We start from the raw sequence: 23,688 nt of genomic DNA, 5'->3' as shown, positions 1-23,688 counted from the left end.
GCGCTTGCAGTGAGCCTCTTGCGCGGAGCTGGTGGCCAGCCCTGAGGCGGGCAGTGCTGCAGGGTCCCCACTAATCGTCTGGGACCATTCTTGGGGAGCTGGGCCAGAAGCAGCTGTGGGGCCGAGTCCTGCCCAGCTCTGAGCGTGCTGTAGGGAAAGCTGTGTCCCACGTCCCTGCTGGAGAACTGGAAGCCCATCTTGCTTTTCGACGGGGAGCTGAAACAGCGTCCTCTGGAGAGAGAGCTCAGATCCCTTTGGGAGGGCAGACAGTCGAGTCTCCTCGATGCTGCACGGAAGCCCCTTGTTCCGAAGGTCAGTTTGCCGTGGTTCTTTTGCACCACACCCACCGACACTCCGCTTGGGGGGATCCTGAAGGGGCCCCAGTGGAAGGACTTCAGGGATGAGGACGAGTTCTTTGTAGAAGAGCTGACACAGAGTCAGCGTCCCTACAATCGGCTGTATCTCTTCCCGTCCTGAGCGACAGGTGCTTTTAAGGATATACTTCTTGACATCACAGAAGGCCCTGAATTGCTGTGTCAAAAAAGGAATTTGCATTTTTGTCTTGAAAGAAGCTTACCTTTACAATGAGCAACACAGCACTTAAAAAACCATTGCAAAAAGTGGCCCCACGTGGGTGGGTTACCAGCTACACAGAACAAAGGGAGAAAGAAGCAAGTCAAAGCCCTCCATCTGCAGTGGGGGAGAAGGGGCTCCTGGATGCCGCGATCGGGCTGGATAGGGGAGTGTCCCTCTGCAGAAGAAGGGGCCTAGGAATTGGTTATATAGCATAATCAGGGGAATTAAGGTAATGGGGATGGTATTATTTTATCGGTGTTACGTTTTCATGTAGAGCAACATGAGGGAAAAATGAAACAGGAAGGGCAGATGGGAGAAATAATTACCTCTGAGCTCCCTTTTTTGACAGGTAAGTTTAGAATGCCTTTCGTCAAAAGGGAGGGAGTGCTGTGTACAACTTACGGGTGAGAGGGGGCAGCTCTGGTTTGTGAGGAGTCAGGTTTGCCAGTAGATACAGGAGATGATTAGCAAACTCAGAAGGAATGCACTGGTCCATCAGATCTTGAGGGGAAGGAGAGAGGGAACCTGGAGGAAGAGGAGGTGAAATGAGAGGAGATGGTCCTGGTGGGATGGCGGCAGTGGTTTGCATCCTGCCGGTGGCCAAGGACATGGCACAAATCAGAGCAAGTCCCAGAGTTAATGGATCCCGACGCCATGCTCCATCGTCCTGGCAACAGGTCCCCATGTTATCACCTGGCATCAAGTGAGGATAAACAGAGTCAGGGAAGTGAGCTGTATTTAGGGGCAGGGCCCCACGTGGGTGGTTGTCTCCACTTTGGGAAGACTGCCTGGGCACAGGAATTTGGAATGGTTTGTGGAGTAGACAAAAGAGGGAATCATGAAGGCGATTAATAGGTTAGGAACCCATGTGTCCAGGAGAGAGAGGGAGCACCTTCCTGGGAGCTGCTGTTTCCCCTGTGGACCCCGATAGAGACCATGGAATAAATATCAGGTCATGGAGCGCCACCTGCTACCTTGTGTGTGTTTGGAAGGAAACCTAGCATTTGAGGAACCCAAGATGGGCAAAGGGTGGGCATGTGTGCTCTAGGTGCCCCGGGGTAACATGTGGAACAATCCAGAAGGCTGCTACATAGTCCCCGTCCCTTTGATTCCCCTCTCCCCTCAGCCGCAGACACACTCAGTTGTGGGAAGGGCTGAAGGGCTGGTACTGGGAGTTAGTGGCTCTCCCGCCCTGCTTGGGTTCTCCTCCCCTCTCACCTGTACCTCTGCAGCAGCCTCCCAATGGGCACCCCAGCTCCTACCTATCCCCCTTCAATTTTCCCTCCGTACTCCCACTGGAACGAGCTTCATGCCCCTACTTAAGACCTGTCATTGGGTCCCAGTGCCTAGAGAATAAAGCTCCAACTCCTTAGCCTGGCTTACAGGTTCCTTCCAGATCTGGCCCTGCCTCCCCAGCCTGCCTTTTCTGTACATCTGACCCTCTTCGCCCAAACTCTGCTCAGCCACCTGCACCACTGGCACTTCTGGGCTGGGTGACTCTGATCTTCCAGGTCTCTGTGTTTCTTTCTCTCTCAGTCTTTCTCATCTTCCAAGTCTCATTCCAAGCATGTCCTGACCCATCCCCTCAGGTTGGAACTAGCCACTTCCTCCTGTGGGCAGGGCCAGGGTGCATCTGGGCTTCAGGAAGAGTGGGATCCAGGTGCTTGGACACTGTCAAGACTCTCTCTTGCTCCAAGTTCTTAGCTACTCTCTGCCACTCAGCTCCATTCAGTTGGGGTCTTATTTCACTTAGTGGGAAACAGGCCTGCCCAGGATTCCCTGTGATGGAGTTCATTCAGGACACACTACCCCAAGATATGCCTCCTTGGCATATTGAATATCTTAAGTTGAAGGAATTAAAAAACAAAAAAACGACAGAAGCAGGAAGGTCACTCTGACCCCTTCCACCTTCATTCTTCTTCCCTGAAACAAATAAATCTCCCAAGTGGAAGGTACCCTCCCTGCACCAGGAGTAAGGAGACATTCTTATCGCCAGACACAGGAATTTGGGGCTGAGAAATCTGTACAAACAAACCTTGTTAAACCAACCCTTATCTTCCTAGCTACTTCATCATGGTTTATCAGCCCTAACCCAAGCCTTTTTTCTTGTCAATTGTTCACAAATTTATTGTTTCTTTGTCTAAAAGGTATAAAAGCTTCTTGCTCTGGACACCTCTTTGGGTCTTCGTTCTCTTGCGAAGGCTCCCATGTACATGTAAAAATTCAGTAAAATGTGTACGTTTTTGTCCTGTTGATCTTTGTCAGTTTAATTTTTAGACCCAGCCAGGGACCCTACGAGGGTTGAGGAAAATTTCTTCTTCCCCTACACCTGTCTTACTTCTTAAGGGCTCAATCTTAAGAGGGCTCAATCCCTTTCTCAATTTCAATTTGAAAAGTCTTAGGAAAGAATTCCGATTGGCCTTGCTTGGGTCAGCTGGCCACCTCTGACTCAGTCAACCATGGTCAGCGGGAAGGGTTATTATTATTATTCATAATGTCATCTAAATATATGTAGCTTTTTAATTAGTCCACTACTAACTTATTTCTAATGACCTTGATACCAACTAACACAGTGAGTTCATTGTGACTTGACTGAAACTTCTCGCATCTTTGTATCTTTTCCACATGACCTGCCATCAGGTTAATTCACAGACAACCAATTTGCTGAATGGCCACTGTCAATCCACCACATCGACTGAAAAATTAAAATAGAAAGATGAAACATGGTAGTTTTAATTTACTGATTTTCTTTCTGTCTTCACGGAAGTATTTTAAGGACTGTTCAGTTTGTTTTTGCCTTCACTCCCTGTTAGCAAAGCCAGAGCCTGAAGAACAGAGACTAATGATGAGGGAAGAAAGCTGGGGACCCCAGAGGAAAAGACAAGAAGATGAGGAATCATGAATATATTTATAAGAACATATTCCTAAGACTATAGCCTTAAGATGATCTATTCATTGAATAAAATTAACTCATTCAAAAATATATTCAAGGAAAATACATGCAAAAGGAATAGTCTTGAATAAAAGAAGTCTGCTTGCTATATTCTTATGAATAAATATATGTCAATGACAAGTGTATTTGTAGGAACCTTCATATCCAAGATAATCTTATTAATGTATTTTCTTGGACCCCGTGTAACAGGGAAGAGCCAAATCCGACGTGTTGGATCTGTTTCTTTAACCTTTGCTTTCTGCAGCTTTTGTTTACTAAACGGATACTGTCTGTACATAATGGCCTGCCTCAGGGAACTCCGCCCCTCTGCCTGAAAGTTAAACCAAAGTGCCTTTGTTCAGGAAAACATCCGGCCCCTTTTCCACCTGGGGATGGCTATAAGAAAAAAGAAATTAACACATCCCCTCCCCAAGGCTGGCCATTCCAGGGGGTATTTGCAAAACTTATGGCCTTTTTACTTTACTTCCTCATCTCCTCCCCTTCTCTGTGCTGTAAAAGAAACTGGCATCCAAACCCCAGAAGATGGTTATTCTGAGACATTAGGCTGCCATCTTTTGGGTCTGCCGGTTTTCCAGATAAAGTCATATTCCTTGTCTCAACACCTCGTCTCCGATTTATTGGCACATTGGCCTGTCGTGTGGCAAGCAGAGTGAGCTTGGACTCCGTAACACCCTCAGTCTCTCCCCTTCTCTGCCCCAAGCCTTGTTAATTGCTACTTTGTTTCTTTAACCTAAAGGACCTCAGTGCCACGAACTTTTCCTCCTAGATGTGCCTTCTTTTTATCATATAAACACTACTTTTCCACCTGTGTTTCTTCCAGGCTGGCTCCAGGTCAGACTGAGTGTTAAGTAAATAAGTGAGATCGTGGGACAACCATCTCCTTAAACTCACACCCTGTTCTTCCACTAATCGTCCTCCTCTTCCTCATAATTATTATTAATGTTGTCTAACAGGTGTTCATTTTCTTGGTAACTACCCCTCACAGTGAGTCAGGCTGGGCTTGCAGCCAGAAAACCCCCCTCCCACATTTTTCTCTGAAATTGCCACCAGCCTGAGGAAAAGATTCTCTACCCTAGAACTGGGGGCCTTGGAAAGTAATATGCCTCTCCACATTTGTGTTCCCTTATCTTTGAGTGGGAAGAAACAAAACTGAGATCTGACCTCATTTGAAAATGAGTGTTTGTGCTACTGGTATTTTAAAATTGTTTAGGAAGCATTGGTTTTTAAAATTAATTAATTAATTAATTTTTTGGCTGCATTGGATCTTCGTTGCTGTGCGCGGGCTTTTTGTAGTTGCGGCGAGTTGCGGTGTGCGGGCTTAGTTGCTCCGCGGCATGTGGGATCTTCCCGGACCAGGGCTTGAACAAGTGTCCCCTGCATTGGCAGGCAGGTTCCTAACCACTGCACCACCAGAGAAGTCCCAGAAGCACTGGTCTTTTTACACAGTTTGGCAATAGTCTTAAAGTGTGTAGAATGTGCTCGATACCAGTTTTATGTTAATCCCAGCAACGCCATGTCTTGATGGCTTGAATCTGTGTGTGCCCACCGTACTTACACATTTTCCTTTTTAATTAAATCACATCATGGCATCGTTGGAGATCTCCAGGGCACGTTCTATGACTTAATTAGATTTTTATTTAACCACAGAAAAGAAAAGCGTATTATGTTTCCAGACAGTGTTTTCACCTGAACTTGAGAGTATTTCCCATTGTGGTCTAGAATCAGAGTGTGCTTTCATCCACGCTCTCAACCTGCTTATATTATTCTGATTTTTGTTGCTCAAGGTACACGTCAAAATTAGCCTTTAAATACTGGTTTACTCTTTGTCATAATTACATTGCTCTTCACCCCTGAGGCTTTATTTCTTGATTGTGTGCTAAAAAGCAACAAGGCTTCAGGAAATAAAGATACATCTAGTTAATATTTTTAAAAGAATCCCATGATAGTAGAAGGCGTTATGCGTGGATTGAGTTAGACGGAGGTGGCTGACTGTTTGGGCAGGTGGCTGACACTGGCACTGAGATGCTCCAGCCGGGTGGATCTGGCCTTGAGCAGATGGGCTGGGCTCTTAAAGGAAGAAGGATTCTAGAAACCGAGCTTCGAGTTTCTGCCCCTCTCACACTCTTCATCTGTAAACTGTGCATAGTCGGAGCTAATATTTATTGAGTGCTTACTCTGTGCCAGGTGCTATTCTAAGCACTTTAGTCATTCAATCTTCTGAGATGGGTACAAAAATTACTATGTCCATTTTAGAGACAGGAAAACTGAGGCCACCTAGAGATTAAGTAACAGCCCATCGTCACATAGCTGGTCTGTAGTGGAGCCTCTATTTGACCTCAGCAGTCTGGCTCCATAATCTACACTCTTAACCCCAAACTGTACAGCATGAGAGCAGTTATCCTTTCAATTTATGAAGGAATTAAATGAGGGATTTAAAAAAAAATTAATTAATTGACTTTATTTATTTTTGGCTGCATTGGGTCGTCGTTGCTGCACGCAGGCTTTCTCTAGTTTCTCTTTAAATGTCTCAGGGAAAGCAAAGCCCACCTGCTGTCTGCTCCAGGTCGGACTCCTCCCCAGTAGTGTCTGTTTCAGCTCAAAGGCCATTTTCAGTGAAAAAAAAAAAAAAAGGAAGGTGAACAGACATTGTACAAATCCATTCTTTCTCCTGTAAAATCAATGCTCTGCCTTCGAGGAATCGAGGGAAAAAAGGCAAAGGTCGAATTTATAAAGCAGACAAGATCCTGTCTCACTCTATCTCCAGGGAGAACTTTTTTTCTTGTCTCATCCCCACTGGCTGGAACCAACATCGTGTCTTACCGGTCTGCTCCTGTTCACACTGCTTCAGCTGATTTGGGAAGTTGTCAGTCTCCTTCATCTGCGTGTATCTTAACCAGAACCTACCACATGCCGTGGGGAGCGGAAGGATGAATCATCGTCCCTGGCTGGTCTCACGGGGGCAATCAGCCCAACAAATGAAACCCGGGGGAAGGAGAAAGCAGCGCGTGCAAGTGAGAGCGGGACCCAGAACTGGAGGGGCAGCCGGAGCTGCAGGAGTTGGGAAGAGGAAGAGGTCAGTGTGGGCCCGAAATGGGGATAAGTGGTCCATTTTTTCTTGGTTTTATAAAATAAACAGGATTTTAGAAGATAAACATGGTTGAGGATGCCCTTACTTATGGGGTGGGGTAGGTGGGGAGCAGGGCACAGCCCAGGCAAAGGCGATGAGTTGGGAGTGAACAAACTTGGCCTCTGAGCGCAGCTCATTTTCTCTATTTTTATTACTGTGTCTGCCCAGCCAGCGTGGTTTTCAATTTTGAATGAAGAGACAGATCAGAAAGTTCTGGAAAACCAGATGAATTGGTTCCTCTTTCAGGTGGTCATTAGTGTCACGAGAACTCCCTCCACCCGGAGGAAAAAACACTGAGTGTGAGTTCCAGAGAGCTGGGGCATGGCCTCGCTGTGCTACTGAGTGGCTGGGCGACCTTGGCCTGTCTGTTCTCAGTCTCCTCACCTGTAAAAACCCCTTTTACCCTGAATTCCATGTTTGTCTTTTTTCCTGGGCTCATTGGGAAGCACCTGGTTGCCCTGGATGGATTTTGCGGTACCAGAGCTTGGCTGAGTGGAGCCGGTGACCCAGGGACATGGTGCTGTCGGCAGTGAGACACAAAATGCTGTGTGGAATCTGCAGCGGGTGAGACATTTTTGTTCAAAAGACCAGGACAAAGTCAGGGGAAACTCTAAACAGTTCCGGTCTTTTCAGGGCCTGATTACTGGCCTGAGCTACATAGAGGGGTTTTCCTAAATGGTACTGGTGTATCTGCTCAGATGCAGAATGAGGGATATGATTCTGAGAACCCAACTGAAGGCAAGATGGAGAAGCTTTTAGCACAGTGCTTCTCAAATTGAAACGTGCACACCGATCACCTGGGACCTTGTTAAAATGCAATTCCGATTCGGGCGGTCTGGGGTGGGGCCTGAGATTCTAATTCTAACAAATCGCAAGTGAGGCTGCCACTGCTGGTGCATGGACCACACTTTGAGTAGCAAAGCCTCCAAAATAGTTAAACCCATGTCTGACAGATCAGTAAATAGAACTGAAAAAAATAAAAGAAATGAAAGCAAGAAGGTCTCAAGTCCTAATATTTTCCCAGGATTGTCAGCTGCTTGAGCATTTGATTTATGGCAGGACAGTTTCTAGGAAAACACCTTATTGTCTTGTGTCCTGTGTGTTTTCTGTTTTTTGGTAATGAGGAGACTTGCATAAGAAATATCTCAGGGACCTCTCCAACTATGTTTAATTTTGTGGGTTTGATTTAAGGGAAAAAAGCCCAGCATATCCCTTAAGTGTGTTTTTGAAATTTGTGATATGAAAGGGAAGTAGCTGGGAGAACAGTACACAGACTATTACGATTGTTAAAAACTCTTGCATGCAAAAGCATGATCGTAACCGGCAGAGCCTTCACACGACCAGAAAACGCATGAAGAGTGAGAATGAATACGTAATTCTTTTGACTGGATCTGGTGAATCATGAGAATCAAACAAAACGCAACTTCCTAAACTCTGAAGCCTGCAGCAATTACACAGGTTGACTTTCCTCATGCTGCTTACGTCTTGAGAGCTGAAATGTTGTGAGGGGTACACATGGACTAAATTATTTTCTTCAGAGAATCTTCCCTCAGGGAAGTTCGACTCCAAGGGCCTAAGGTTATTTCCTAGATTTGTAAGAAGGCCAGTGTGTGGAGAGGAAAACTAAAGTGAAGCTGTAAAAGGATGTCCAGGTGCATTGGCTAGAAGGTAGACCATCTTTCATTAAGGAGGAACCAGGGACAAGTGGTGTCATCCAGATGTGTGGACAGATAATGTCATCCAGGTGTGTGCAGACAAGTGAGTGGTGGCATCCAGGTGTGTAGATAGTTGACATGACTCTCTCAGGACCACAGACTCGGGCTCCTGGACTATCAGAGCTTGTGGAGACCTTTGGGATTGTCTAGTTCTCCTTCCCCAACCTGCTTTACCGATGAGGACACGGAGATCCCGAGTTGGGTGGGGCTTGCTCTGGGTGACTCCGGTAGTTATTTTCAGTGCGGGAATTTGCACCCAGTGTCCTGATTCGTGGGTCTAGGAACATAAGGCTTTCCTCTTGTATCTCTTCAAGGTGTCTGCTCCTCCTCATCCCAGCTCACTCCTACAAAATCCTGGCTGGTGATGGTCCCTCCACCAGGACTCCACCCGGTCCAGGGGCCCACTGGCTTAGATTTTGGCCTCAGACATTTTATTCGTCACGGGGTTATGAGCTTCAGTGATGTACCCCACAGGTGCCTCATTTCAACAACATATTAAAATAGAGGTCCCTCTGCTGAGCCCAGAGCCAAGTGGAAAGCAGTACCTTACTTAGGCCAATGCGTGCACTTTACACAGCTCCTGCCGGCTGAGCCAGTGTTCCCCCAACCACGCCCCCGCCCCAGGAGAATTTGTCCTTCCCAGCAGTCACTGTGAGGCCCTGGTTGGCCATGGGCTGTAGGTAGGGGAACATGCAGGAAAAACCAGGTTGGGGTGTTTGGGGGTTTTCCCAACATCCATGAAAAATACTCCATTTCCTTTCCACCCTCACCTGGCCATTATAAGAACTCATGCTGTAGTTAATAAGCTGTTACAATTCATGAAGCAAAAGAGAGTCCCCTGCAGTGCTGATAAGTTTGAGTTGGGTCATATCTTGTGACTTATAAATTTCCCTTTGCTGAATGGCCCCTTGGAGAAATCTCTCTAAGATGGCATATGGGAACATGTTTATTTTATTTTATTTTACTTTAATTTCTCTGAATTTGAATCTCGAGTTGTTGCAAAATAACTAATGAATATAGAGCAATATAAGAATATGTTGGTCAGCTAGAAAACATCATCACTGACAAGGTGCCTTATTCTCAACCCAAATATAAGTATATGGAATCTTTTTTCCAGCGTCATTGAGATATAACTGACATATAGCCTTGTGTAAGTTTAAGGTGCACAACTAGTTGAGTTCATATATATCGCAAAATGATTACCACTATAGTGTTAGCTAACACCTCCGTCACGTCACATAATTACCCTTTCTTTTTTGTGGTGAGAACAAATTTAAGATCTAGCCTCTTATCGACTGTCAAGTATATAATGCAGTATTATTAACTATAATCACCATGCTGTACATCAGACACCCAGAATTTATTCATCTTATAGCTGGAAGTTTGTACTCTTTGACCAACATCTGGAACATCTTTATTATCTTTATTATAGTGAGGTTTGTAATAACAAAAAGTGGCAAACAACCTAAATGTCCATCAATACTTTTCTCCGGGTTCAGATATATGCATGTAAATGCACAGAGAAAGGACACGTATAACCTCTGAGGGAGAGAGTGGGATTTTAGGCTTCTCTGTTTTATGTCCGTTAAACAGGAGAATGTGTTCAGATGCTACTTATGTCATTAAAAGTAACTTGAAAAAGATGTGATATAGAGAAACCACCGAGCTAGTACAATACAATTGTCTTCCAGTATCTGTCATATAAGAAGAGTGTGAGGGCTGAAATCCACTGTTGGGCTTCTGTGGCAGAAAGCCAGGCTGCATTTGGCAGCTGCTTCATCAAGTTTGGGGAAGTAGGGAGACAGGATTACTAATGGCAGATTGTAGGGCAGTGGTTCTCACAATTGAGTGTGCATCAGAAGAACCCGCAGTACTTGTGATAGCTTCTTTTTCCCAGGTCTCACCATCAACAATTCTGATTTAATGGGTCTGTCTTTTGGTCCATCAATCTGCATTTTTTGTTTGTTTTTGTTTTTTGGCCCTGCCTCCGGGCTTGCGGGATCTTAGTTCCCCGACCAGGGGTCAAACTCCGGCCCAAGGCAGTGAAAGTGCTGAGTCCAAACCACTGGACCACCAGGGAGTTCCTGCAATCTGCATTTTTAATAAGGGCCAGAGTTGATTCTGATGAAGGTAGTCTTCGGGAGGAGAATAATACATTTCTGTTCTTCCCCCTTTGCTGAGACACTGCTCATGATGTCCTCACAGATGAAAGCCAGGGCTGTTTCCCTGGTGACAAGGACCCACTTGCTAAGATAAAACACAGGGAAGGCGCACCCGTCCTAGACATTCTAACTGCTAGACTGCCATCCCTAAAAGCGTGTGTGTGTGTGTGTGTGTGCGTGCACACGCACATGAACAATGCACTTGAAAAACACTGCGAGGACCATAGCAGTTCTGTGCTTTGTCTAAAAAAAAAACAAGAAGGGGCCATCACGTTAGATAGCAACACCAGAATGAACTTAGATATGTGTACGTAATAATTCGGAGGTGGACGGCAGTTAGGCTCATCACTGTGTTTTGTCAGGAGACATATATTAATGGAAACCCGAATGAGGGGCTTCTGTAAGGTCATGGTTTCCATGTAAATGTGACCACAAAGAGCCCTTCACCGCTAAATGGCACAATGCAGATGCGAGATGATTTTTACCATCCATAAAAGCCATTTCTAGTCAATAATGAAATGGGATAGGAATCAAAATGGGAAAGCAAATTGTCTTGTCCCTGCCTTAGGAAAAGAATGTAATAGAAATGGCTTTCAAGTGTTTTGTTTTGGTCTCCATGTTTATCTATCTATCTATCTGTCTATCTATCTATCTATCATTTATCTATCTATCTATCTATGCACTTGTATATATTTTCTACTTCTAATAGACTAGGATTAGGTATGCCATCCATGCTGCTAATATCTGGCTATTGGTAAGAGTCCAATCAAAAGTTGAAAAATAAAATGGGCTGAGATCCTGACTTGGGCAGGTTGGCCAAGCCTTATGTCTTTTAAGGGGGTTTTTGTACAGAGTGTCACTAAAGAAGGTGGCCTGACTGTATCTTGGATCTTCAGGAATTCAGTGAAGTCCAGGGATGGTTGCAGTGAGACTGCCTGTGGCAAGAGACCCTAGATAAGTCAAGGGCAGGTACTACAGCTGCCCTAGAATGTCTCAGACAGTTCAGGTCCAGCAACTCAGCCAGCCTGGACCTCCCCGCAGCCCTGGATAATCACATCAAAAATAGGCAGCCCTGGCAGCATCAGTCATGGACCTCTTGGGATATTGTTAAAGACATACATTTCAAAGACATACACGATCAAAGGGAGGAGGAAGGAGCTGTGCCATACAGAAGCCTCACCCAGGTGCTCCACACCAGGGCCTGCTAGGGATGCAGGGATCACTGGGAGCACCTCCCCTGGGAAGAAATGATGCTGAGCGGTGGCTGGGGAAAGAAGGGGGATGGATTCCTGACACAAAGCTTCAGCCTGAAGAACATTTTGATAATTAGAAAGACATAGTGAGCACTCACTTCTTGTTCATGTCCTGCCACCTGAACACTTAACATTCATAATGGGCCCTAAGTTGTTGTGTATGTTTGACATAAACATAAGAAAGGGGACAGGTTTAAGCAACCTGTGCAATGTTGATATGGTTGAGTAACAAATGTTGTGAACACTTTGAAGACTCTTGTGCATTAAAATAAATATGATATATAAGGGTAAACACACTTCTAATTTACTAAAGCAATTAGTAAATTTCCCAGTGAGCATTCATGTCCCCCTTTCACAGCAGGTGGTGGTAGTAGCATTTATCATGATCATACAGCATAGTGATTTTTGAAGACTTCTCTCTTACTAGACTGCAAAATTCTAGACAATGTTGTCCTTTTCTTGGGGTCTCTGATTCCTCTTGCAATATCTCACCCTGGGCTTTGCATGCCTGGTAAACAAAGATGAAATGAAGGAAAGCCTTTAGACTAAAAACTAGCAAATTCTTCTCATTACAAAGACTATCTTCCAAAGTAACATTCAAGTGAAAGAGTTGGAATTGCACGCCAGAAACCTCTTGACAAGAGGTGGTGACATAAGGCAGGACAAAGGGTTTCCCCAAAGTAGCCCCCATCATTGTGAGCCAGCTGTGTGCCAGTTTGTTCACACGTATTGGATCTTATCAACGTTCTTCAGAGATGGGCATTATTATGAATTTCTTATATTTTCCAAAACTGGGATTCTTCTGGGATTAGGACAACTCAGAAGGCAGCGCCGTTACACAAGCCTGAGAGCTGTATGCTTTTCCTTATTTGGTCTTTGGGACCATTTCTGTCCTCCTATTGGCAATCAACTTGTGCTTATCGTAGGGATTTCTTTTTGTCTTAAACATTATCTTTCTCCATTTGCCCTGTTGCTATTTTAAGAAGCAGTAAGAGGGCAATCTGAGAAAATTCAATGTTTTTGAAGCACAACTCTGGGGTCTTGCTGTCTGAAGAGAGCCAACTACGAAAGCTAGTAGCACTCCCAAGCAGAGTACTTTGGGAATTTTAAAAGTGCTGTATTGGTGTAGGGCACTGCTTCGCAACCAGGGGTGATTTTGTCTCCAACCCCACCACAGGGGTTATTTGGTAATGCTAGAAACATTTTTGGTTGTTGCAACTAGGTGTGTGTACAACTGGCATCTAGAGGGAAGAGGCCTGGGATGCTGCTAAACATCTCATAATGTAAAGGACAGCCTCCCACGACACAGGATTTATCCTGTCCAAAATGTCACTAGTGCCGAGCGTGAGAAACCCTGCTATAAGGTGTTGCTACATTTCTTCTTCTGGAAGGTTGCCTATCTCCACTTCATTTAGTTGTTTTTCTGGGGTTTTTTCTTGTTCCTTCATCTGGTACATAGCCCTCTGCCTTTTCATCTTGTCTATCTTTCTGTAACTGTGGTTTTTGTTCCACAGGCTGCAGGATTGTAGTTTTTCTTGCTTCTGCTGTCTGCCCTCTGGTGGTTGAGGCTATCTAAGAGGCTTGATGGGAGGCTCTGGTGGTGGGTAGAGCTGACTGTTGCTGTGGTGGTCAGAGCTCAGTCGCTACATTTCTTATATCTTTGGAAGCTGTTTTCTGGGGGGAGTTTTTCTCATAAAGTGGGGCACAGTTATTACATATATTAGGGTAAACTAAATTAATATGCTCTAAAATATACATAATACTTTTACATCCTTAATTCTCTCATGTCTTTATCTGACATTTTCATTCAAAATGATGGAGAAGCAGGGTAGCAAATTAAGAGAGCATATGGGTCTCCTCATAGCTTTTGGTCTTTAAAATTGGTGTTGAAGACTGATAATAGGGTAGAGTGAACATTTGTTATAACTCATGGCTGGTTGTCATCTGCTCTTGTTTGGAGAAATTCCTCATCATCTTCCATCAAAGTGGAAGTCAGAACCCAAATTCCCAGCATATTTTGCAATTAGAACTCAGGTATGGGATCCAGGCTCTGCCCCTCAGATACACCTGAGTGAAACTTCCATTTAGAAATGAGGGACCTGGACCTCCCTCATGGTCCAGTGGCTAAGACTCTGTGTTCCCAATGCAGGGGAAGCAATCCCTGGTCGGGGAACTGGAGCCCGCATGCCTCAACTAAAAGATCCCGCATGCTGAAACGAGGATCCCACGTGTTGCAACTAAGACCCGGAGCAGCCAAATAAATAAATAAATATTAAAAAAAAAAAAAAGAAATGCAGGACCTGAGGACACCTCAGGAAATGGGGGCCCCATTTTGTTGGACACAGTGGCTGCAGAGGTGCCTGGCTTTGGGGAACAGTGATGGCTGCAAGATCGAGTTCCTGATGCAAAATGACGTTGGTGGAGGCGACAGCAGTGGCAGCAACTTTGCATGTGGGGTGGAGACTTCTTCATCAAGGATGGTTTTGGAAGCTGGGTCTTGAGGCTGATCCCGCAGTCCTCTCGGCAGTTACAGGGGTGAGCTGCCATTCTCTTCTACTTAAACCAGCCAGAGTGGGTTCTGTTGTTTGCAAGGAAGAGCTCTAACTGATGCACGAGGTTTATCAGTGGTGAAGTTCTTTAGAACCTAGAGTCCTTTAAAAAGTCTCCTTTCATCTAGTAACGTTGTGCATATTCAGTCTAGAACCAAAGACTGAAGGTCCTCCTTTCTTTCCAGGCTCTAGGTGCGGGGCTTTAGAACTTCTGGGAGCAGGTAAAAGACCGGGCAGAGGGAGACCACATCAGGCAGCTCTTCCCTGAGGGAACTGGAAGGCTTTACATTCTGGGCCTAGAAGAGGTTAAAAGAGAACAGGAAGGATTGAGGGCACCTGCTCCACTCCAGCCAAGAGCAAGCAGATTAACATTTGGTTTGCTGTGACAGAAGATTGGCTTAGAGAATACTTTTATGTTTTATTTTAACATATTGATCACCTTTTCAATGTGTGTTGGAGGTGGGGAGCTTTGTGTCTGAAAACATCTTTTGTGTTTATTTCATTAAGTGTTTGGATACTGAAGAAACTTGTCCAGAGATGGGTGTAGGAATAGACCAGCCAGGACTGATGCAAATGTGCCCATCAATATAGAGTGCTTGTGTGCACCTCTTTATTCTTAATACCCTGACTGCTAACTCAAGGTATTATTTCCTTATTTCTAGCTGAGTGGGTAATTCATGTATAAACCATTATGAAAAAAAAAAGGAAAAAGAAATTAGAGAAACAGCTCTAATGAAATATGTAAGTCTGAAAAGAATTGGAAATCAAGACTCCCAGAGATTGCTAATTTACTAAAGCCACAGGGCTTTTCAGTTTTTTGTTTTTTTTTTAAAATTTTATTTATTTATTAATATCATTATTAATTTTTGGCTGTGTTGGGTCTTCGTTTCTGTGCGAGGGCTTCCTCTAGTTGTGGCGAGTGGGGGCCACTCCTCATCGCGGTGCGCGGGCCTCGCACCGTCGCGGCCTCTCCTGTTGCGGAGCACAGGCTCCAGACGCGCAGGCTCAGTAGCTGTGGCTCACAGGCCCAGTTGCTCCGCGGCACGTGGGATCTTCCCAGACCAGGGCTCGAACCCGTGTCCCCTGCATTGGCAGGCAGACTCTCAACCACTACACCACCAGGGAAGCCCAGGGCTTTTCAGTTTTAACATTGGGTTTTTTAGAGTAGCAGCACCCTGAGATTATTTTCATAGTTCCTTCTGCTAGCTGACTCTGTTTCTAGAAAATTCTGCCCCAGACTGTGAGCTCTTTGAGGGCAGGGAGTGTGTCATACTCACTCATCTTTCACTCAATGCACCTTGTCCAGGACTTGTCACATATAGATGAATCACAAATAGCTGTTGAATTAGCAGGTTTTATTATTCCCTTTTCTCATGTGGCAGGGAAGTGTCCTACCACACCCCAACTCCTCATGTTACTCTGGGGGGTTACCCACTCCTTTCCTGGGGAGATAGCCTAACTTCTGGATCGGTGAAGGTAGAGAAAAGACAAGACTTTGTTAGTCTGGTTACAAAAGTATGTAATTAGCAGGAATCTACACTGTAAAAGGAAAGTGTATTTGACTTGTAGATGTTCTACTCTGAGACCTTGCCAGCAAGGATCACCACTGTCATCTAGTAATTCCCTGGGACCCGTCCAAAGTCTGCCCGAAATAAGTATGGCCTGACAGGTGACGAGTGAGAAAAATAAAGGGCTGCCTTACCCCATCCTCTGAACTCCACGTGTGTGTGAGATCATCTAATAGTAAGTTTTCTTTCTAGCAAGTTTCTGTGCCTTCTCACCCTTCCAGAGCTAAGAGCATGGTCAAGAGCTTTCACACAAGGTTGACTAGAGAAAGCCCAGAGGTTGCCTAGGTATCCAGGCCCAAGAGTGGGGACCCACAATGGGGCTCAGATTAAAATGAGACAGATGCAAGATGTATACCCTGCATGCTGCTTCAGAGATGATCTGGGTTAGAGAAGACAAGGCCATTTGGGGCTCCCTTCTGAGTTTTTTTTTTTTTTTTGGCAGCGCAGCGTGGCATGTGGGATCTTATTTCCCCAACCAGGGATTGAACCCGGCGCCCCTGCAGTGGAAGGGTGGAGTCTTAACCACTGGACCACCAGGGAATTCCCTCCCTTTTGATTTTTGATGGGGTGAGAAGAAAAGTCCAACCAAAGAAAGATGATTTCTGGTCAGAATAATAGCATCGAAGCCTCCACTCTGTGTTTGGGCAAAGCTGAATTGAAGAGTTAAAAAACAAGTAGTGTGTGTGTGACAGAGCTGGAAGCAATAATTAGTATGTCTGGAGTATGAGATGAAATAAAGCATTTTCCCAAAGTCGTCTAAGGGAAGCATATGGGGTTTTCTTCGTGTTTGTTTGTGATGCCGTGTCTGTTCTCACACTGCCTGTCACTGGCTCTCCTCTCCCGTAGGTGGCCAGCCTGCCACACTGAGTTGGCTCAGTCTGAGAAGCCACGGGGTGCCTGGCTTTTGCAACACACACAGGGCAGGCTTAGAAGACAAAACTCATGTCTGGGGGAGCATCTATTCTGTCATTGCCTGGACTTAAGTTTCAAAAACTGCTCTCTCCTCCCTAGTAATTAAAAATATGACGTCTAGTGGTTTCTCATAAGTTTGGGCTCATTGCCATGTATCAGCATGCACTTAGCGGTCATAAAATCTTCAGAGCCCTTAAGCAGTTTTCTCAGACTCCTAACTGCAGTCTTTACCTCTGTTGTCTCTGTCTTCTGTTCTCTACATCCTGTTGCCTATTGTCCTCTACATCCTGTTGCCTATTGTCCTCATAAAGCATAACACCACCTCCTGAAGTTCATACAGCCCAAGGTTTTGTCTCCTACATGGGATATAAGCAAGGGACATTTGGGTGAGGCATAAAGATCTGTTTATTTATTTATTTTTAAAATTTTATTTATTTTTATTTTTGGCCGCGTTGGGTCTTTGTTGCTGCGCGCGGGCTTTCTCTAGTTACAGCGAGCGGGGGCTGTTCTTCGTTTCAGTGCACGGGCTTCTCGTTGCAGCGGATTCTCTTGTTGCGGAGCACAGGCCCTAGGCACGCGGGCTTCAGTAGTTGTGGCTCATGGGCTCTAGAGCGCAGGCTCAGTAGTTGTGGCGCATGGGCTTAGTTGCTCTGCGGCATGTGGGATCTTCCCGGACCAGGGCTTGAACCCATGTCCCCTGCATGTGGGATCTTCCCATACCAGGGCTCGAACCCATGTCCCCTGCATTGGCAGGCGGATTCTTTTTTTTTTTTTTTTTTTTTAGAAATTTCATGTAATGTCTGAAACATTTATATTAACATATTTCCATACAAATAACCCAATGAAAGTTTAGTATTAGTTGTTTTGTTTGTTTTTTTATACTGCAGGTTCTTATTAGGCATCAATTTTATACACATCAGTGTATACATGTCAATCCCAATCGCCCAATTCAGCACACCACCATCCCCACCTCACCGCAGTTTTCCCCCCTTGGTGTCCATATGTCCATTCTCTACATCTGTGTCTCAACTTCTGCCCTGCAAACTGGCTCATCTGTACCATTTTTCTAGGTTCCACATACATGCATTAATATACGATATTTGTTTTTCTCTTTCTGACTTACTTCACTCTGGCAGGCAGATTCTTCATCACTGCACCACCAGGGAAGTTCCTAAAGATCTGTTTAGCTTAAATACAATAAAGGTAGAGTTGTAACCAAATTTGTTAGAGCTTCCTGTAATAAACCACTGTGGGGGAGGGGTTCCCTATATTTATTCAACCCCATCAGAACCTACTTGTATTTTTCAGTGCATCTGTCATGGATTCAGAGGCAGTAAAGTACAGTAGTGGAGTGTTTGCTTGCAGAATCAGGCAAATCTAAGTTGAGATTCCAGCCCCACTGCTTATTAGTTGTGCCATTATGGTTAGTTGCTTAGCCTTGAAGTACCACTTTCCTCATTTGTAAAATAAGCATAATAATAGTTTTGAGGGGAATTTCCTGGCAGTCCAGTGGTTAGGACTCCACACTTTGACTGCCGAGGGCCTGGGTTCAATCCCTGGTTGGGGAGCTAAGATCCCACAAGCCCGGTGGCGCAGCCAAAAACAACACAATAGTTTTGAGGGGATCAAATGCGATAATGTGTGTGAAGTACTTAGCACAGTGCCTGGCATGTAAAATGCCCTCAATAAATGGGGGCTATTTTTATCCATTCAATCAAAAGGGACATTTATTTGGTATCTGCTGGGTTCAGGCATGTTGTAGGTACAAAAATGCTTCAAGACATTGGCTCTTGCCTGTAAAGAGTTTACATCATGGTTGGTGGAGGCTCCGGAGGAAACACTTTCAGAATTTCAAAGGTAGAATGTAATAAAGGACAGAAATATCATGAAAGGGAAAAGGCTTTGAAGACAGGGTAATCTTTGAGTTGGGCCCCGTAGGATGTGAAGAATGTAAGTTGCGTGGGGATGAAGCAACCAGTATTCTAGAGAAAGGGAATAAACCCCAAGAGAGATGTTGGATGGTGAGGACATGTCTGTGTCCAACAGTCTAGTGTGGCCTGAATATAAGGATTGAGACAGAGGTGGGAAGACAGACCAAAAAAAAAAAAAAAAAGGAGGGAGGATCAGAATGGGGGGCATGGGATTGGAAATGCCATGCTAAAGGCTCTGGTCTTTGTTTGATGGGCTATTGAAGACTTTGGGGGTAGAGGAGGTAATACAATCCTGTAGTTTGCTATTTACTATGTGAAGTACTATCTTTCCTTCATTTGTCCTAAAAGTCTTTTGTTTATTCATCATCTCTCAGGTTTCTGGAGCACTCTTAGTACAGGAAAGTCTGAACATTAGTATGGTTTAATTGTGATGTCCTATCTGAGAGGGACACTAGCCTTAACTCCAGTGAGGACCAGAGAGAATAGAGATCTAAAATGGGCTATTCTATTCTGAGATGTTCACTTTCTTTCCATCTTGCCAAAAGCTCAAAACATTGAAACCCTTACCAGATTTTATCAGGAGCTTGGCAAATGATCAACTTTCTTCTCTGGAGGGTACCCCAATATTGAACTTTCAAATACTGACATTTACATGGCCTCTAGTTGTTGATAAGTTTGTCTTGTTACTGTTTTTAATACTGTATAGTCAATGATATTGACTAGAGTGATGGCTCTAGTTATAGGCCTAACTGCATCCCGAATCCTTTTCAACTATGTTATCACAATTTCCTCTGCTAAAGATATTTTTCTTAAAGAATTCGTTTTTTAAAAAAATTTATTTATTTCATTTTTGGCTGTGTTGGGTCTTCGTTGCTGCGGGCAGGCTTTCTCTCGTTGCAGCGAGCGGGGGCTACTCTTCGTTGCGCTGCGCAGGCTTCTCATTGCGGTGGCTTCTCTTGTTGCAGAGCACGGGCTCTAGGCGCGCGGGCTTCAGTAGTTGCAGCTCGCCGGCTCGGTAGCTGTGGCTCACGGGCTCTAGAGCGCAGGCTCAGTAGTTGTGGCGCACGGGCTTAGTTGCTCCGTGGCATGTGGGATCTTCCCGGCCCAGGGCAAGAACCCGTGACCCCTGCATTGGCAGGTGGATTCTTTTTTTTTTTTTTTTTTTCAATTTAATTTAATTTTATTATTTATTTATTTATTTATTTATGACTGTGTTGGGTCTTCGTTTCTGTGCGAGGGCTTTCTCTAGTTGTGGCAAGCGGGGGCCACTCTTCATCGCGGTGCGCGGGCCTCTCACTATCGCGGCCTCTCTTGTTGCAGAGCACAGGCTCCAGTCGCGCAGGCTCAGTAGTTGTGGCTCACGGGCCTAGTTGCTCCGCGGCATGTGGGATCCTCCCAGACCAGGGCTCGAACCCGTGTCCCCTGCATTGGCAGGCAGAGTCTCAACCACTGCGCCACCAGGGAAGCCCCTGGCAGGCGGATTCTTAACCACTGCGCCACTGTTAAAGATATTTTGAAGCAAAAGAGTGCCTCTGCTCTTGGGTACATATAACCCTGTTGGTGAACATGATGAGAAAAATCACTGGGTAAGGGATTAGACAGGCACAGATTGTATTTTATTTTGAGGTTTTTTTTTTTTAATATCATACTTGCTTTAGCTAAAGTGATTATAACCCAGAACACGTGGGTTTAGAATAAATACAGGTGCATAATATTGGATTGCTTTTGTTCCAATGTTGACTTTTCTCCCTGTATGAGTGAATCACTTAAATTTGGAGAGTAGAATCATTTAACTTCTTTCCAGCCTAACTGGAATATCTGCAGCCAGAAGACAAAAGTACAAGGGCTTATGAGAGAGGGGACAACGAAGCTCCATCCTCTGGGAAAAGGAAAGAAAATGTGAAGGGAGGAGATAGCTTCAAAGGAGGGAGGCTACAAAGTCTCCTTCCTGCCTTCCCCAACTTGGTCCAGGTTAAATTTACATTTCAATGATGGCTTAATACTACTAAAGATTGTACGTAACTTGTAAGTTTCTCAAATGTTTGTTATCCTGGTAGAAATCCTGCATATCTATGTGTGTGTGTGTGTGTGTGTGTATGTGTGATGAGGCGGCCTAAGGGTGTTTATTTAAGGAAGGAGAGGGTAGGGTCTCAGAACTGACATTCCTTACTGGTATTGTCAGGCAGATACGGATTAGAGCTTGGTAGCCCAGAAAGAGGGAGAGAAAAAGGGAGTAGCAGGGAGCAGGTATTGAAAGTGTGCCTAAGGTAAATGGCACGAAGGCTGCATCTTCTGACCCAGGGAGATAAAAGACAGCGGCGTCCTTGGCATTATGTGCGGTGACCCGTAGCAGGAGAACAAGTCACCACCCTCCGACCCCCAGAGACCCCGGCCCATCTTCCTCCACTCCGCCCTACAGCTCTTGAAGTCTGCAGCTCCGGCCCGGGATGCAGGCGGCGAGGCAGCTCTTTGAACCAGGCCAGGGACCAGGTTCCTTCTCCAAATGCATAGGACACAGAGAGGGGCTGCACTCCCTAATGGTCCGCGGCGCAGCCCGGGCCGTGGGAGCTGTCCGTGGTGCTGAACACTTTCTTGGGCTTGGTCGGACCCGCGACTCTCGAATCGCGTCGCCAGCCTAGGCGGAGGGAGGGCTCAGTGGGTCCCGGGGAGCGGGAGCGCCCGAAGGCCTGCGGCGAGCTCCAAGCTCTAAGATTTAGATCCCTGACACAACCCCCTGTGCGACTCTGTTAGCGCAAGCCAGGACTCCACGCAGGATCCAGCGCTTGAGGGCGAGTCCCTCATCTTTCCCCTGCATCCCGTCGTGGATCTCAACTCCCACCCACTTCCTCCCCTGCGCCTTCCTTGTTCAAACAACACCGGGTCCTGCCGAGAGCCCGGGGCTTCACGCCCCTCCTCTCCCTAGTCCACTGCGCTCTCCTCCAGAGCGGGACTCTCCCAGGGCGCGGCAAGCTCCCGCAGCAGAGGGTCTCCCTCGCCCCTCCGGCCCAGGTTTCCGGCCGCTCTTTCCTCTTCTGTTTCTGTTCCCCCCACACTATCCACCCCTCTAATTCTCTTAAGCACCGAGTCGGGAGGTGCGTGCTCCGCCCCGATTTTCCGTACAAGGGCACGATGGAGTGGGGGGCGGGGCGGAGGGGAGGCGCCGCGAGCCCACTGGGAACGCTTGAATCTCTTCAGCTCCGCGGAGAAGCTTGCACGCCCGTCTTGGGTGGAGGACCTCTAGGGACAGCCAGAATTCTCCTCCTCGTTCCCCGGAGCGCTTTTCCATCCGCCAAGCCCCAGTCACCAGGTAGGACTGTGCTCCTGGATCTGGCCTGTGGGGACAGCGAGGGCTCTAAATAGAGTAGAAGGCATTTAAATAACCTGTGCACATCTAACTCATAGATTTAATTTTACAGAGGTAGGGGTGACGGCACTTACAATTTTGTTGTTATTTATTGTGGCCAGTCATTCCAGAGGAATATTTGGGTCACTGAAGTGTGTGTGTGTGTTGCGGGGCGCAGCTGGTGTAGGAGGGGGCGGAGAGAGAATGGGAAGTGACGGTCTTTGATTCTCTTTGGACAGGTGGCCATGGCCTCATTGCCGACTCAGGGTCCCGGGGCCCCTGACTTCTTTTCTGGGCTGCTGCCGGCGGCTTCAACGCCGGCCAACCAGAGCTCCGAAGCCTTGGTGGGCAATGGGTCGGCGGCTGGTCCAGGCGCTCAGGCCATCACGCCATTCCAGAGCCTGCAGCTGGTGCATCAGCTGAAGGGGCTGATTGTGCTGCTCTACAGCATCGTGGTGGTCGTGGGGCTGGTGGGCAACTGCCTGCTGGTGCTGGTGATCGCACGGGTGCGTCGGCTGCACAACGTGACCAACTTCCTGATCGGCAACCTGGCCTTGTCGGACGTGCTCATGTGCACCGCCTGCGTGCCGCTCACGCTGGCCTACGCTTTCGAGCCACGCGGCTGGGTGTTCGGCGGCGGCCTGTGCCACCTGGTCTTCTTCCTGCAGCCCGTCACCGTCTATGTGTCTGTGTTCACGCTCACCACCATCGCGGTGGACCGCTACGTCGTGCTGGTGCACCCTCTGCGCCGGCGCATCTCGCTGCGCCTCAGCGCCTACGCGGTGCTGGCCATCTGGGCGCTGTCCGCGGTGCTGGCGCTGCCGGCCGCCGTGCACACCTACCACGTCGAGCTCAAGCCACACCGCGTGCGCCTCTGCGAGGAGTTCTGGGGGTCCCAGGAGCGCCAACGCCAGCTCTACGCTTGGGGGCTGCTGCTCGTCACCTACCTGCTCCCCCTGCTGGTCATCCTCTTGTCTTACGTCCGGGTGTCGGTGAAGCTCCGCAACCGCGTGGTGCCGGGCTGCGTGACCCCGAGCCAAGCGGACTGGGATCGCGCGCGCCGCCGCCGCACCTTCTGCCTGCTGGTGGTGGTGGTGGTGGTGTTCGCCGTCTGCTGGCTGCCCCTGCACGTCTTCAACCTGCTGCGGGATCTCGACCCACGCGCCATAGATCCCTATGCCTTCGGGTTAGTGCAGCTGCTGTGCCACTGGCTCGCGATGAGCTCGGCCTGCTACAACCCCTTCATCTACGCCTGGCTGCACGACAGCTTCCGCGAGGAGCTACGCAAGCTGTTGCTCACCTGGCCCCGCAAGATCGCGCCGCGCGGCCAGAGCATGACAGTCAGCGTGGTCATCTGATGCCGCTGCGCCAGGCCTTGGGGAGCTCCATGTCCGCTTGTCTCCGAGGATGCCCACCCGAGGCCGGACTGGAGAGCTTATTCCAGAGCTAAGCTAATGCTAAGCCAAGAAGGGGCAAAGCTTCCAGCCCAGCCTTCTCGTCCAGCTGTCTTTTCTTGTCCTGTGTCTTTGTAAAATGCCAAGTGGGCTTTGTTGAGAGTCTTGTGCTTTGCTTGGAGGAGGCCGGGGAGAGGAAAGGAGG

At 47.0% G+C, this 23,688-nt stretch overlaps 1 protein-coding gene across 1 annotated transcript; it reads left to right on the top strand.

Annotated features, from left to right (window-relative positions):
* The first annotated feature begins 22,334 nt into the window (after positions 1 to 22,334).
* PRLHR (prolactin releasing hormone receptor) lies at positions 22,335 to 23,447 on the top strand. The gene has a single exon (XM_068549069.1). The coding sequence runs from the start codon at positions 22,335 to 22,337 to the stop codon at positions 23,445 to 23,447; it is 1,113 nt and encodes a 370-aa protein (XP_068405170.1).
* Positions 23,448 to 23,688: the final 241 nt, after the last annotated feature.

This window comes from Eschrichtius robustus, chromosome 7, assembly GCF_028021215.1.
Source record: "Eschrichtius robustus isolate mEscRob2 chromosome 7, mEscRob2.pri, whole genome shotgun sequence".
NCBI lineage: Eukaryota > Metazoa > Chordata > Mammalia > Artiodactyla > Eschrichtiidae > Eschrichtius > Eschrichtius robustus.
This window is presented reverse-complemented; position numbering and strand designations above follow the sequence as displayed.